The sequence below is a fragment of the Hylaeus anthracinus genome, unplaced genomic scaffold (genome assembly GCF_026225885.1).
Source record: "Hylaeus anthracinus isolate JK02 unplaced genomic scaffold, UHH_iyHylAnth1.0_haploid 0, whole genome shotgun sequence".
In the NCBI taxonomy this organism is placed as follows: Eukaryota; Metazoa; Arthropoda; class Insecta; order Hymenoptera; family Colletidae; genus Hylaeus; species Hylaeus anthracinus.
The window spans coordinates 10,919,331-10,934,426 of NW_026533254.1; the positions used below are offsets into that span (position 1 = coordinate 10,919,331).

General features: G+C 42.2%; 1 protein-coding gene across 1 annotated transcript; it reads right to left on the reverse strand.

Annotated features, from left to right (window-relative positions):
• Window positions 1-2,579: 2,579 nt before the first annotated feature.
• On the reverse strand, window positions 2,580-3,793 carry LOC128896364 (uncharacterized). Its single transcript, XM_054159714.1, has 2 exons — window positions 3,468-3,793; window positions 2,580-3,364 (listed from the first exon to the last, which is right to left on the reverse strand). Exons 1-2 carry the CDS (start codon window positions 3,552-3,554, stop codon window positions 3,020-3,022), a joined length of 432 nt encoding a protein of 143 aa, XP_054015689.1. The 5' UTR covers window positions 3,555-3,793; the 3' UTR covers window positions 2,580-3,019.
• Between the last annotated feature and the right edge of the window lie 11,303 nt (window positions 3,794-15,096).

The following is a 15,096-nucleotide window of genomic DNA, read 5'->3' on the forward strand; positions in this document are numbered from 1 at the left end:
TGATCGGACGAGAACTGGTGTGGCATGCGTGGTATGGTCGTTGACATAAGTATTAGCTAGTTCTCATCAACATAATCGCCAACATACCGACACCTTTATATATTTAGAATTTTATATCGAATAATTCTCAAGCTATTTTTTTATCTTAATGATTTTATTTTAAACATTTTTATCTATGTAATATTCCACGTATTTTACAATATTTTACTTTTAATATTTTACCCAGTATTACAATTATGCTTCCTTCCATATCCTTGCTTCAAAAAGCCCCTGTGACAATCCGTAGTCAGCAATTCTAAAAACGTATTGAACAATAATTTCCATAAAATATAATACATCAGGCAAAAATTCTGAAACGTCTTTTCCAATTCATGCGCGATCGCTCGAATTTTGATCGCTTCTCCTGAAACCTTTTAAGAATCGTCACCGGAAGGCGAGAATTCCTCGACTCTATGGAAGAAATAACCCCTCGTGGAACATGTGACCGTCGATGGTTTCGACATGGGCGTAACGTACACATTCGAGGGCCGATATGCGCGCTTTAGATTACATAAAGTCGCCGCGATTCGTATCGATACTTTCTATAAGACCTTTGAGTTGCAGCGATCTCGGGATACCCCGACACGGAAACTTGAAGCCAACTTTGCTGCAGCCAGAGACGGAAGTATATAACGTGCATGCATTCGTGTATACAGGCTCGCGTACCTCTTTCCGCGGTGTTTCCACCCTCGTATTCGGAACTGGCAATCCCAATATCAACCGACCTTCCTCTCTGCTTGGATATGGCAGCGGGAACAGAAACGCCGCGGAATACGCTCGACGTCGGCGTATATCTTTGAAGATACCTGAATGAAATTGTTTGCAACGTTCGCGAGTAATATCCTGGACGATTCTTAATATCCAGCCACCAATTTAAAACTGAAATTACGCGCCACGCGAAACGGAATTGCGAGCTCGCGGGGAGATTACTCGACTCGAATTCGACACGCGTGTATAAGTACGCGCCCGCGAAGCTCTTTCCATTTAAATTAAAGAACTGACGAAACTGAGGGAAATGAGGTAGAAATTTTTATGAGGGTTCGTAGGCGAACGTTTCTGGAAGAAGGGAAAAATATAAGGAGGGTGTCGCAGAAGGTTTTTTGGCGGGAAAAAAATGGCGGTACGAATTTAATCGAGTTTTTCTTAGGAGCTCGTCACTATATGTGGAAGCTTGAGATTAATTTATCTGGATCTGAATTCTTCACTCGTGGCCAATGATGGCAACTTTATTTTTCCTTTTGACTGTCTTACTATGGAGGTTATAGTACTCATAGATAAGAGGCCTACAAAATTTTGACCCAATTCTCCGAGACATGGATTCTTGATATTTCTTGAATATTACAGCGACCGTGCTAAGGCAACACTCGGGAAAAGTTTGAGATGTTGAAATTTTAATGGTAATGACGGAGCAAGGGATTATATGGGCACTCTCGGCGGAACTTTGGAGCATCGAGTTGTAGTCAGTTTCGGTTGGGTATGTCAGAAACGTGTATGTGCGCCATTTTCATGAATATAATCTTGTTCACTGTCCTGTATAACGACACAGTCCGCGTATCTAAATCTGGATTCGACTCAGACACGCCGTGACAGGGAAAGAAATGTCAAGGGTTAGGGAAATGTCTGTCCATGTGGGGGATCGGAATTTAAGAAGCGCATAAACTGATATAAACGGTGACTTTTTCAATAGTCTCAATTATGAAACATATTATTTATCCGTAATGATTTATACCCAAGGTATAATGTCAGTACAAACACCAACAAGTACTTGCAAGCACACGTATAACGTTTCAAACATGATTTCTAACTTGTTTAACTCGACGTACTTCACTTAGAGTTCTCTAATTAAACATACATTTTCGTGTATTAAAGTCAGACTTCTCTTCCCTAATAGTTCACGAATATCTGTTCCGCGGTTGCTCCGTTAATGGCTTTCCTATTGTTAAACTTCCCGCGAAGTTTTCTTAGCAATGTGGATCCTGGGGTTATTATGGAGGTATACAATACAACGTCTATTGTGAAACGTGGATTATTAAATATTTTTACAACAAGTTCATTTCCTTGCGAATACGACTAATTATAAGTAGCGGTAATTTATGAGTTGAAAGTTATTTACAATATAAAATTTTGGATCCACTTAAAATATTCAGTCATTTAAAATTATTTTTAATTTAGATCTAACCTCTTCTTGAATCCTTTCCAGCGCTCAGCACAAGACCAACAATTCTAAAAAAGAAAAAAAAAAACAAATCGATCGATTTTCCTTGAAAATAATTCCGTGTTCGCAAATAATTCCGTATTTGCCATAAATTCAGCCCCACGAACTCTACTAACGACAGACGGAAACCGTAACATGTGTTCCATTATGAATTGCTACGTTGTCCTCGAGGAGGTCGCCCACGAAAGTTATTCCGCGTATGAACAGGCTCGTATTTACTCGATCCGCGGTAGTTGAAGAGAACGATCGGCTGGCCGTGTTTACCCGTACACTGTGTCAACTGTAAGTACATTCCACGCGAAAACGACCAAAAAAAAAAAAAAAAAAAAAAAAAAAAAAAAAAAAAAAAAAAAAAAATTGGACGAGCCACGTCGACGGTACTGTATTCCAAACGAATTAATTTCTTTCTACAAACAGTGCTCCGCCGAGCGAGTAATTTTTCAGTCGAATCGTCATATGGCGCGGATTAAATGCAAACAGCAGCACGCGACTCGCGAAATTATATCTCTCGGTTAGTTTTATTCATCGCGACGCGTAAAGCGGATTTTCCGCGTGTAAACACCGGTGAGGGAACTTTGCTGGCGCCAATAATACGTCAGGCCTTGTAATAATTACCAGTTTCACGATAATTTTTCTCAACTCCGGCAGCTTTCTGGAACGTTTCGCAACTGGTTGTCTGTTTTCTTCGTTCTTTCGCCCCGTACCTCGATGCAACGGTGAACGTTTGATCGATCGTTACAGGAAAAATGAGAGGAAAAAGTTTGCCTAACAGACTCTTGGCCGACGTTCGTCCTCGTCGCTGATTAGGTTGAGGCCGGACCGACTGTAGAACTCCAGCATTTTGCTCGACCGATTGAATTTCTTCTGAGGAAAGTCGACTTGGATTCTGTTCGGTCGACCGTACCAGTGATTAGAAGTCATTGGAACCGTGTGACCATTGTTCTCCTTCGCGATCTCGAGCCAATAAAGGCTGGGTTTCGTGCGATCGCATCGAGGCTTGCCAGGATCGAAATCCGCCGCGCTGTGAAGACGCTCGTACGCCGATTTCGCGCTATCTTTTTTATTATTGTTAAAGTACGAGATCGAATGACGAGGTGCGAACGGCTCCAACTGAAATCAATTTTGTCTCAATACGTGGGTAGTTTGTCTGATGAACAAGTAGAATGAATTTAAACGACGAATGCTATAATTATGGAAGCACAGCGTTTCTTACCACGGGATCAAACTTGCGCGCTTTCAGAGTATGCTCATCCCTCGCCCGCATCTGGACCCAAGGAATGACAAACTCCGTCCGATACATTTTTTTATCTTTCTGATTCGTATCATGACAAACTATCTAATATAGAATTAACTGGAAATTTACAGACGCCTCGCGACAGAAGATATATTTTCGACAAACGCCATCGAAGGGAATGAAGATGGCTTTGGATCGCTTAATAGTCGAGAATAACGTCATGCAGTAAGAAGATTGTGTTCTATTCTAAGAAATCATATTTATACTTTCCACAAAACTTTAATTTGCAACCTCGAGTGCGTTGATCTACATTTTTCACTAAAAATAGATCACTATTCATCATTTACATTAAATTGCAATTAAGATGCACGAATATAGTAATACTTCACTGTTTAACTACATTTATTGGACCTCGAATAAGTCAAAATATATATGAAATATTTTCTTTTGATTCGAAAGAACGATTCGAGTGTTGAATTTCGAATCTTGTGTCGCTCTTTAACAAGTGCCACGACGCGCCATCTCACGAAACGCGCAACAAGTACTCCTGGGTAAATCATTAGTTCGACGGTTTTATGCCGTGCGGCGCTGCTTGTGTAATTCCCTCTAATTTCCGCGACGGAGAGCGTAATCGGAATTAAATTAATTAAGAGCAACGATTAATTATTTGCATTCGAGAGCAGCGAGTAAGTTGCGGAATTTTCTCTGTCGGTTTCAGGCTCTCAATCAACTTTGCCAACCGGATTGCAAGCTTCATTCGATTAGCGCGTTGTTTGCTTCCCCTTTTTTCGCGCGGTGCTTAGACTGTTTCGTCCTCGAATACTTTTTCGAATGTCTGCAAAACAAATTCGTTTGCGGTATCGTTAACTTTATACTTCGCTATTTCTTTTCGCGCTGATATTTCACTAATTACGAAATACTCGAACATTTTATACCTGTTTGATCAAACTATCTATGAAGCATTATGTATAAAAGTTTCTTTATAAGTCTATCGTATAGCGTTACAATAAATTCTCAATACATTGTGGTATTGAATAAATCAAATATAAAAGCTATAAAAATCGTACTTTTTTTTTTTTTAATGAAATTATGAATGTCTGCTTCACGTCAGGTCCATTGTCGAGGGTTTTCCTATTGTTAAACTTTTACGAAGTTTTCTTTGCAATATCGGGTCTGGAGTTATCGCGGAGATGAATAACACCGCGTCCATTGTTCAACGCCGTTTATTAAATTTCTACAGCTTCGATTTCCTGGTCGAATTAAACGGTAATTTATGGAAATGAAAGTTATTTAATAGCTACTAAAATATTTATTATTTTTCCAAGATGAGCATGGAATGTTATTATTTATATTCTATGAATGAAATCGAGCACTCGAATGATGTGTTTATATTATTTCCTTTCTACCCAATGCTTTTTATGTGTATACGCAATATTTTGCAACAATGCTACCTGGGTCTCACGGCTCATCGAGGGCCGTGTCTCAGGCGTTCAACACTGTTGCAGCAAAAGGGCAGAAGCACTCCCGAGAGGGAACTTGCCTTTTTCACTCGCTCTCATTTCCGAGTAAAATGTCGGTTGTAGTAGCATTCGCGGACGACAATATACAGGGTGATAGAAAAACGCAAACTCAGGATTACATGGCATTAACAATGCTAAGCAAGAATTGACCATATGCATCGAACCTAGTTTTAGGATCTCAACTGACCCCACGAATCTGTAGATTATATATAGTTTTTGTCGGTTTCTTTAATGACTTTTACTTCATTAAATTATGATTATTTTTGCTGGTATATATCTTGAACTGTTACGTTAAAGATTGGAAAAACAAAAATGTTAATATTTTCAATGTATTATTTCAGGAATCATTACATCCCTGATAACATTGAAACAAATGAAATTCTGTTTGCAACAATTTGAGCTGGTACTTTTTCTCAGTCGCCCTGTACATTCTCCGGCAGAACCATGAACGAAGCACGTTCAAGGAAGTTAACGATTGTTGGGATGTACGAATGTCCGTTCAACGCTACGACACCGTAAATCGTTGTCCCTTTTGTAGAAAAACTAATTTGGTTACTGAAATTAGCCGTGAACGCGGGGCGTTTTAAATTTGAGGAAGATTAAGATCCCATTAGCTCTCATTAACTCGGACACCTGGCACGAATTAAATTCAAATTAAGGTTTTAATTCTTTGCGGATGAACGATGACCTGTAGACGTCGTTCTTTGTTCGTTTGTTTTTATTTGATCTCGTCGTACGATAAATTCGAGACAATTACTTGCAAGTTTGTACGCCCACCATATGGAGAACTTGTAACAAGTTTCTGAAGGATATATTCCAGAAGAAATTTCAACACTTAATAAATGGGTAGACTTATAAATCCATTGTTTCTAAATAGAAATTAAGAATTAGTTTTACTTTACGTCCTCCTTCTGTTCGAAAATCGACCCAGCGATAATGAAAATTATTCCATACAACGAATCCGTGCGTTCAACTTGCGAATCAACATGCGCAGAGGCCTTACAAATTACAATGCGAAGACTTCGATTAACTGTACCGAGATTTGCGTAATTTTCATTTACATCGAGCGCCGCCGCTTCGTCGAGTTCGTTACGACATGCATCGCGTCGAGACGAGGGTAATCAAACTGAACCGAACACGGCACGCGGTTAATCGTCTAATCAAATTAGTAGAAACGGACGTCGAGGATTGGCAGAATTCCTGACCTATCCGCGAGTCACGTTTTCCCATTTACCGAGGCGACTCTGCTCGTTCCGCAACAAACATGAGCGGAATTCTTATTTAAATGACAATTTCGAGTAACCAATAAAAGATCAGCTTAACGCAGTAACAGCAATACGCGGTTGCCTAGCAAGAACGTGGAGATTCGAATAAAAACATTGGAAACGTAAAGAAAAATAGATAAATTCAATCGTAAAGAATAAATAGTATCGAAAGTAAAGTGAAGAAGCAAGGTTCGCCTCGAATCCCTACTTTCCGACCCATCCCAGACCAAAGATACGGGTTACTGCAACGAAGAAGTGTTTCCCATAAAGCCAGTCAAAGTTTCTCCTAAAAATTCCACGAAAGCAAAGCCAAACGGGTCTCAAAGCGCCTTGACTGATGGACTCCTGCCAAAGACTGGAAACAGAGGGAGCGCCAAAGAAACCCAAGGACTCGAAGACGATCTCTCGCAATTCCCGTCCGAAAGGGAAGCCATCCTAATCTCGAGCGAGCCATCTCGCACGGTAACGAATCGGTAAGAAGCGTTTGGCCGACCGGAACGTATTCCTACGTCGGCGAAGAAATCGCGAGCAGGTCGGATATGGTATCAGTGATCCTGTAACTCTTCTCCTGCCTTACTGAACGGTCGAGGCGGTCCAAGCGTGGAGAAAAAGGGAGATCGTGACAGAAAGACGGAGAGGAAAATCGCGGCGAAGAAGGAAAAGGAGTGAAGAAAAGATAAAGGGAGGTGGATCGTAGAACGGATGCAGAGGAGCAGAGTAGGAGAGGGCACGGCTCGAGTTGTCGAAGGTAGGGAGCGACGGGAGGTGGGTGCTGGAAGGTGGCGAAGGTTATGGCATTCGGAGTACAGGGGCAAGTTGTATACGTCACTCAGGGCAGACTTTAAGGAGGTTGGATCGGCAGCTTGTAAAAGGAGGGCAGTAGAGCTGGGTAAAATTTGAAATAGATATATTTTTAATATTATTACGAGTAATAGATGATCTGCAGATTAAATAAAATAATGTTTTCAATGGAGAGGGAGGAACGAATAAAATATTTTTTGGGATGTCTGAAGCTCGTGATAAAATATTTTAACTTTGTAATTTTTATATAAAGGTTTATCTATGTATGTTATTAGTAGTGGGGTGTGCCGTGAGTGCCCTTGAACAGTCAAAATATTTGGCGCGTACGCTAGTTGGCAGGTGCGAGAGTCGCTGGTGCAGGACGGAGAACCAATCGGCCTCCAAGAAGCAACGTGGCTCCTTCGCGTTGCTACTCTAAGCAAGAAACACAGCTCCGCAGCCATCGGACGCACAATGCCACGGACAAGAGGTCACCTTCGTCCCTTGCTCCCTCCTCCTTTCCTTTCTATCCGAGTCTTTATCTCCCGATTCAGAGTCCTCGTACACATCAACATTCTACGCCGTGTTCTCACAATCGTTAAATGGTTATAATTTTAACCGCTGTCTTTACGGGGAATTTCTTTTCCCTCGTTCCTATTGCCTCCTCTCCTCTAGTAAGAACGTCGGGGGACGTTGCGATACTTGAACGATACGCCGAACTATTCGCGTCGCGCAAAAAGGGTTCACCGTGCATGCGTGCCCTATTACACCGCCCATAATAATTAGAGGATCATGCTCCTAGGCGATCGGCAACAATGAAATGTCGAGAATCGAAAGAATTCAAATTAAAGGTCGTCTATCATTCTCTAAATAAGCAATCGATGCATCGATAAAATAGAATTCGTTTTTATTAATAGTTCATTCGATTAAACAGTGAAGTCATTCGAAATAGGTGATTGTTTCGGAATGTACGCGATTCCCCGAAGTATTTTTGCCACGAAGTTCCGTAGACTTCGCGCGCGGAAACCAGTCAGCGAATATTTTTAATCACTTTGCTCGGGCACTTGAGCTCACGCGTCATCCCACGCAGCAATCGTCTGATCACCGTCTGCGAAGCGACGTTCTTTTAATTTAGTCTTGATATATGGAAATAATAACTCACAACGAGGAAGGTCTAGCCTGCATAGCAGATGCTCGAGTAATCGCAAACGGGAATTTAGAAAAAAATTGTTGCGCAGCGTGTCAGAGGTATATTATCACGACGGGGAAATATTACCGTGGTCGTAATGTTTTGAATAGCGAATAACGTGGACAGCTTCGAACATGTCAATTAACGACGACTGTTTTACGACTACTTAACTCTGCCTGCTCAATCAGTCTACCTCGCTGGGTAAAAAATAATGATCATTCTTACAGTATCCTACTGTGCTTGCTTCACCATAGTTAGGAGGCATCTTATAGCTTCGTAGACTTCGTTGATATTATGGTAATACAGGCAAGCCTATTTTATGATAGAAAACTTTGATAGCATTTCATTCTAAATTGCTTGTGCTTGTTGGTAGACTTACGTATCCAATGTATGTAGATGTACTTCAAGTGCAACTGTTCGAGTAAATTTCGAATGGCTACGTCCTTGAAATTGGTAAAATTCAATTGTTCGAATGTTTCAGATACTTACTAGAGTTAGATCTTTCCGTGAGGCATTACTTTTACCAAATTACTCGATCATTCTTTCCATAGTGCAGACAGAGCGAGGGTAGTTTTCGAGGGAAACTGGTTTCTTATGTGAACAAATAAGGACATTGGCCCTAAACGATAGCGTCGGTTTTGTGTGTGGTAACTTTGTGTCTTCAATTGTGGACCCCAGGTCTGAAAGGGTTAATTAATTACTAATCAATCCGACACTTGTGACTGATTATTACAAATCTAATCGCAAGGCATCCACTTCCAAACTCTGCTCACGAATTGAACCAAGGCTCGCGCGCGCCAGGCGGGATTACCTCATTACGAATTCATTGACTGGGGCCTGTCGGGGCCTAACAAACCGCTCAATTAAACCAAAACCGACCAGGAACAAACTAGCCGAACGAGTGCCAAGTCGGAGTGCATATTTGCCTTCAGTTCGGTCGCCGAGACGGCACGTGGGGATCCACTTTAAAAGGCGCGCAGGGTCGGGTGAAACCGGGCAACGGCCAAAAGTGTCAAAATCAAGCGCGGAATGGCCAATTGGCCGACCAGGAGTATGCCCGTCCACGAACGTTCGGTACACACAAAATGCAAATAAAGCGTTCTTTTACTGTTATTCGGGAACACATGCCCGGCGCAGCGATTTTTGCCGCGTCTACACATGCCGAGGCTGCGCCTATATTTACCAAGACGACATCCGTTCTTTTTTTTTTCCCACGCGTCGAGGCGTGACCGGTCGCGATCGTCGTAGACGCTTTGGTCCTCCTAGGCGTCGTGCACGTAGCCGAGAGGCGATCGGGCGTCGAATCGTCGGGGCGTTCGTGTTAATGGCGACGTGTCTCATGTATACCGTTAAAGGCCTCCCCGATGCCCGGCGTACCTAATTAATGGCACGTCCGTGGCGCGGATACACCACTACACGCCTACCGCGGGTATCCAGCGGATAGGACTGACGCGCACGTGCGGCATCATGCCTAACATCCGTCTTGCTGGCTGTCACGCTATTACCATCGCGTTTCAACCGCTCTGTAAGTAGGTATACTCCGTGGGTCGCACCAAGAATCGCGGAACGGAGACAGCCGGCACGTGCTCCCTTACCTATGGGGTCCAGACGTGGTGGCAAGTGACAGGGATCAGTTCCTATCAAGAGAACTGTAAATGGTATTTGTTGAATGCTACTACTTTTTTATTGTTGCAGGGCGAGTGTATTCTCTGTCGAAGCTTCGAGGAAAATGGGTGACGTGGATAAAAGTTATTGCATTTTGAAAGGCAGCAAGCACGTACACCCTTTGGTATGATGAAGGTGTCAGTGATGACATCTTTCCAAGATAACTTCAATTCGAACATTTCAACTTCAACGTGCCATATCTCATAAAACTCACTTGGAATTTATATTCTTACTCTCATAAATAACCTCAACATCAACATCTCTGTATTCATACACGAAGAAGTTCACAAACTTCTTCGAATAAAGAAACGTGCGCTTTTATAGCATTTTCTGTCTAGTTTCAGACCAGATCAAAATGAGTCCTCTAGATAAATCCTAAGTCTAGACTATACATAGTTACATTACACCCCAAGTTCCCTGATAACTTCATACAACGGATACTCAGTCTCGCGAAGGATCACGGATCAAGAGACAGTAGACACGTGCCCCTCAGCCAGTTCTCGGGAGCGTACGCGTATTAGCGCATAATTAGCTCGCCGCTATCGCCGATCTAAACTCATTCACGTAATCGAGATATCCCGGTGGTTGGCTCGAGGAGACGATCGATAAATTCACCCAGTCGAGGCGGAAGATCTTGCAAATCGTTACTCGCATGAGGCGCCACCAGTTTATGCACGTCGAGGACTCGTTGTTTGCGTTGTAAAGTTGATACGCCGTGGTGTCTGAGCGGTAGCTAGCATCGATATGTTTTATGGCGGTCGACGAGCTCCTCGTCGATTCTAGGAAGGTCTGGATTGTGCATGGGCGAAACCTGTGCAAAGGCTTCTGAAGCAGCGTTGGAATATATGCACATCGCTAGCGTGGGGTGCTTTACTTGCCGCCGCGCTGTATGCCTCTAAACTCTTTATGTTATTGTGTATTACAGCGTTCATTGTCAGGTGGTATCATAATACAAGGTCGGAGATAGTTATTGACCAAGAGACCTCGTTTCGTTGGTGGTAGAGAAAGAGCTGCGTGTTGGATAATATCGACGGCATTAGGCGCAAGAGGTTGTTGCTTTCAGGTTGGAGCTTTTTGAAGCGAGTGTTAGGAAGCTTTTATACTTAGCTTGAAACCTAAACGACACAAAATTAACCTTTTGCACTCGTAACCTTTTTTTCTGGTATCTATTAGCAACTTGAGATGCTTTCTCTTAGCATTCTATTGCCACGAATAAACTTAGACGGATTAGTCTCCTACTAGCAAGGAACACTCATCCCTCTTGTCAACGTCTCTCCAATTACTTAAATAAGCCTATTCTACAAATAACCTTTTAAGTTGCTACCAAAGACCCCGATAACCACCAAGTAGCAACCTTCACGACCATAAACTGTATTGACTCTTATCCAGCACTTTCAACGCCACGCAAAGTCCTGTACATCAAAGAAACGTGTCAGAGTTCAGATAGTAATGGTGAAATTGCATGGTGTGGATCGGAAGGGCATGATGGATCTAAGGCAAATTAAGCTCCAACGTTGTACGTGTCTATCAGCTGGCGAACCGCACGAAGAAGCTACGTAGGCGAGGAACGAAGAAGAAACAGACCACTCTGTTAATGCGAAGTAATGGACGAAGCTAACTCGCGAGCTACACAAATAATAGGCTACCACTCGGACAACGACGTGTTTGCGAGCGCCAATTCACCCTTTTCTAACTCCGCGGCTCGCCAGTCGCGCACACTACAATAACAAGGCCGCTTCGACATGGCTAATTCAGCTTTATGGCGTTTGAAACGATTAGCGATTAGGCTGGAACGTGCTTAGACACTATCCATGTGTTAATAGCGCCTTGATAGCGGAACCCTTGAGTTTAGAGGTTTCTCGACAAGTGAGTTTCCTATATACTACATAAATATCACAATCACCTTCAAACATAACAAAACATTCACCTACTATATCAATTTACTCCAAGAAACTTCTGTCCAAATGGTTAGCTTTATAATCAAACGAACAATATAAAGCATCAAACCTCAAAAAATGCTTGCATCAGGACAAGATAAAAATTCAAATAACTGTGATCTCCCTCCAATAAAAGCTCATAATCTCGATACTTGAGAGGATCTTCTCGACTCGTGAAATAAAAGATTAAAACGACCCCGTCCTCTCGCCATCTGACGTTTGGCTGGACAAAATTCCAGATGCGACTGGAGCAATGAAGCCATTTCCTGGGTTAGGAGTTCTCGAGTGGTCCCGAATGTTCAGTTGGGGACGGAACAGGCCATCCGATTCGAAATACCGATCCCGTTTACGAGAGACACTCTTAATCTCCGACATGATCGTGGCACGCGCACGCATTCAACGGTAGCTACCTGGCGAACGATCTCTTCCAGGTAGTGGCTGCTTAGCGGCACCAAGAGATAAATGGTAATACGTGGAACCCGCTGGAGAAATGCAAGGGAGTGCAATTAAAATTTTTCTTCTGGCGCGCACATGAGCTCGGGGTAAGGCGGGAGCTCGAGGATTCCTTGCTGGTATCGATGTCAAGTGGTTCAAGCCTGTGCTCGCTAACAATAAGACAACGTGAAGGGAACACGCATTGTGTAGCTGGTAGGCACGTTGCAAGTTATAGTTATTGGGAAAGAGACAAGAAAACAGGAGAAAGGACGACTGGACGTTCTTTTTTACTTATTGCATTTGTATAACAAACGGTAATTGCACGAGGAACGTAGTTGGTCTCCTGGAAAGCACGTGCAAATGGCGCACGTTTATTTGTAATAGAAACAAGATGACGTTTCATCCGATTTCTCAGCATGTCGCGGACTGGTGGTCTCCGTTTAACCTTGCCAGTGTAAATGTTCAAATTGAAGAAATCTATGCCCATTCGTCCAAGTCTCGAAAACGTACGCTCACTCATCTAAATTGAAGACATCCCATTCGTCTGAATTATAGAACACCAACGTCTAACCATCGTCTGTGAAATCGTCGTGGTATTTATTTCCAGTGACTTTGCACAGACACGTCGTTTCTCTGTTGCCGTTGTGACCATGCGAAACTGTAAACTTCCAGTCACGGGGTAAACGAAATATATACCTCCAACGACGAGGTAACAACAGTAACGAGAAATTCAAGTTTTAGTTAAGATATGTATCATTTCAATTTCACTGTATAGGATAATGCCTATCATTTAGTTAGGACGTAGAAGAAGATAAGTAACGAAAATTATAGCTTTCCTTCGTTGCTTAATATTAACTATCAAGCGATGTGTCATGATAATATGAGGATTCCGTGACAGTGAGATAGAAAGGCGTACTTGCTCAGCTCGGTAGGCAAGACTCTACAGTAACGACTGAGTAATCCGTAGGCAAAATTCTATATATATTACCAACTAGGTACTCTGGAGGTAAGATTCTGCATTACCGACAATATTATAAAGTAATATAAGAAGGATATAATATGAATATAATATGAGGCACTGACTTGTGAAAACATTTTACGAGAAGATGAAGGAAAAGTGAATAAATGATATAGTACCATTTTCTATTAAAAATGAATTCACCTAGAGGAATAAATCTGTAAGAAGGTTGTCGGAGTGAAAGAGGTTAGAGTGATCGATATACTCAGCTGCGTGGAAATAATTACAAAGTACTGGGACTAACCATCGAAAGCATTAGCAAAGGTAAATTGGGCATATATATGCTCGGAATTCTGCTCGTCACTGTTTTCACAGTTCTGCTTGAACGTGATGAAGACGAAAAGTCGAGTATCCGGCTTCACGCTATAATCGTAAATTTACTAGCCATTACTATGTACCGAAGAGAGTGGGTCAAGAGCAATTCCGCGAATGTAAAAGAACGTTTTCAAAGCGCGATTCGCATTAATACAGGCCACGCTGTAGGTACGCCTCGTTCACATTAAAAGGTTTTCGTATAATCTTGAGCCTCGATCGATACCCCTAATACGTACCTCCCCCGTCGCGATAAATTCAATCCCACGCCATTAGAAATTGTTGGCCACGAACAAGAAAATGATTGAGTAACCCACGCTGGGTAACTGAACAGGAATTCCATGAGATTGGAGTTCCCATAGATTTTCCATAATCTTTTTGTTGAAGGGAGCAGGCAGGTTGAATCACTTCGTCAATAATTGACTAAAAACTGACAAAAAGAACTTTTTGTTTGAAATTAGAGTGGCCTTTTAAGATGGTTATAATCGTCGTCAAAAAATGATTAGAAAGCGTCGTTAACTACTAAATACTTTGAAAAAGAAGTTTGGAATGCACGAATCAGTTTAAGTGGCTCCGTAGTGCAAAGGATGACACGAGACGACGCGCCACACGGAATCCCGAAAGTGGACGCGAATATTGTGACGCGGAGTTAGGGTCACGTTATTCGTGGCAATGCGCCCGGTTTACTGCACTTCGTTCTACATACATGCCTGCCAAGTGCACGACACGTATAAAATTCTTCTACGTCCGGTTGTTCCTGATTCCTTGATTTCGGTCGCGCCGCCACGATCAACGGTGCGTAGAGATCGTAGAATTCTAGATGCGCGCGTTGGAAATGATTATGGCCGCTAACTAATGGGAAGTGCTAAGTTAAATCGTCCACTCGAAACGAGGATCGAGTAGTAAAATCGACCGAGTAAAAATCGTCTATCCGTAAAGCGTGCACGTCTCGCCGCTCGGAATTTATTTCTTCGCGGAACTCGGTAGACTCTGGCATTTTTTTGATACAATGTTGTCTCGTTTCGGTATTACTGTTCGGTAGTTTCCATTTGGTTAGGTCAACAGGTCTTACAGTGGATATTAATTAGGATTGGAATTTCCTTCGTTGGAGCGTTCAACGGGATTCCTCTTTCAAATTTTCTTTTTAGAATTATCCAATCATTAGTGATGCTTTTGCCACGGGGTTCTAGGACGATTATTCAAACAGGATTAAGGGTACATAGGATAAACAGCTCTCTGAGATGAACTCTGGATTTGAATATCGTTGAATCACGCGTGATAAGAGAAATATATAAAAATAAGATATTATAAAATTATAAACAAGCAATCTAAAAACAATTCACTTTACATTTATCGATAAATTATCGAGGGAGCAACAAAATATACACTAACCAGAGCTATGGATAACGAATACAGAAACGTTTGAGATTAGTCGACACCCGAAAAGTCCTCCCAGGATTAACACCTGAAAACGACCGTATTTCCGT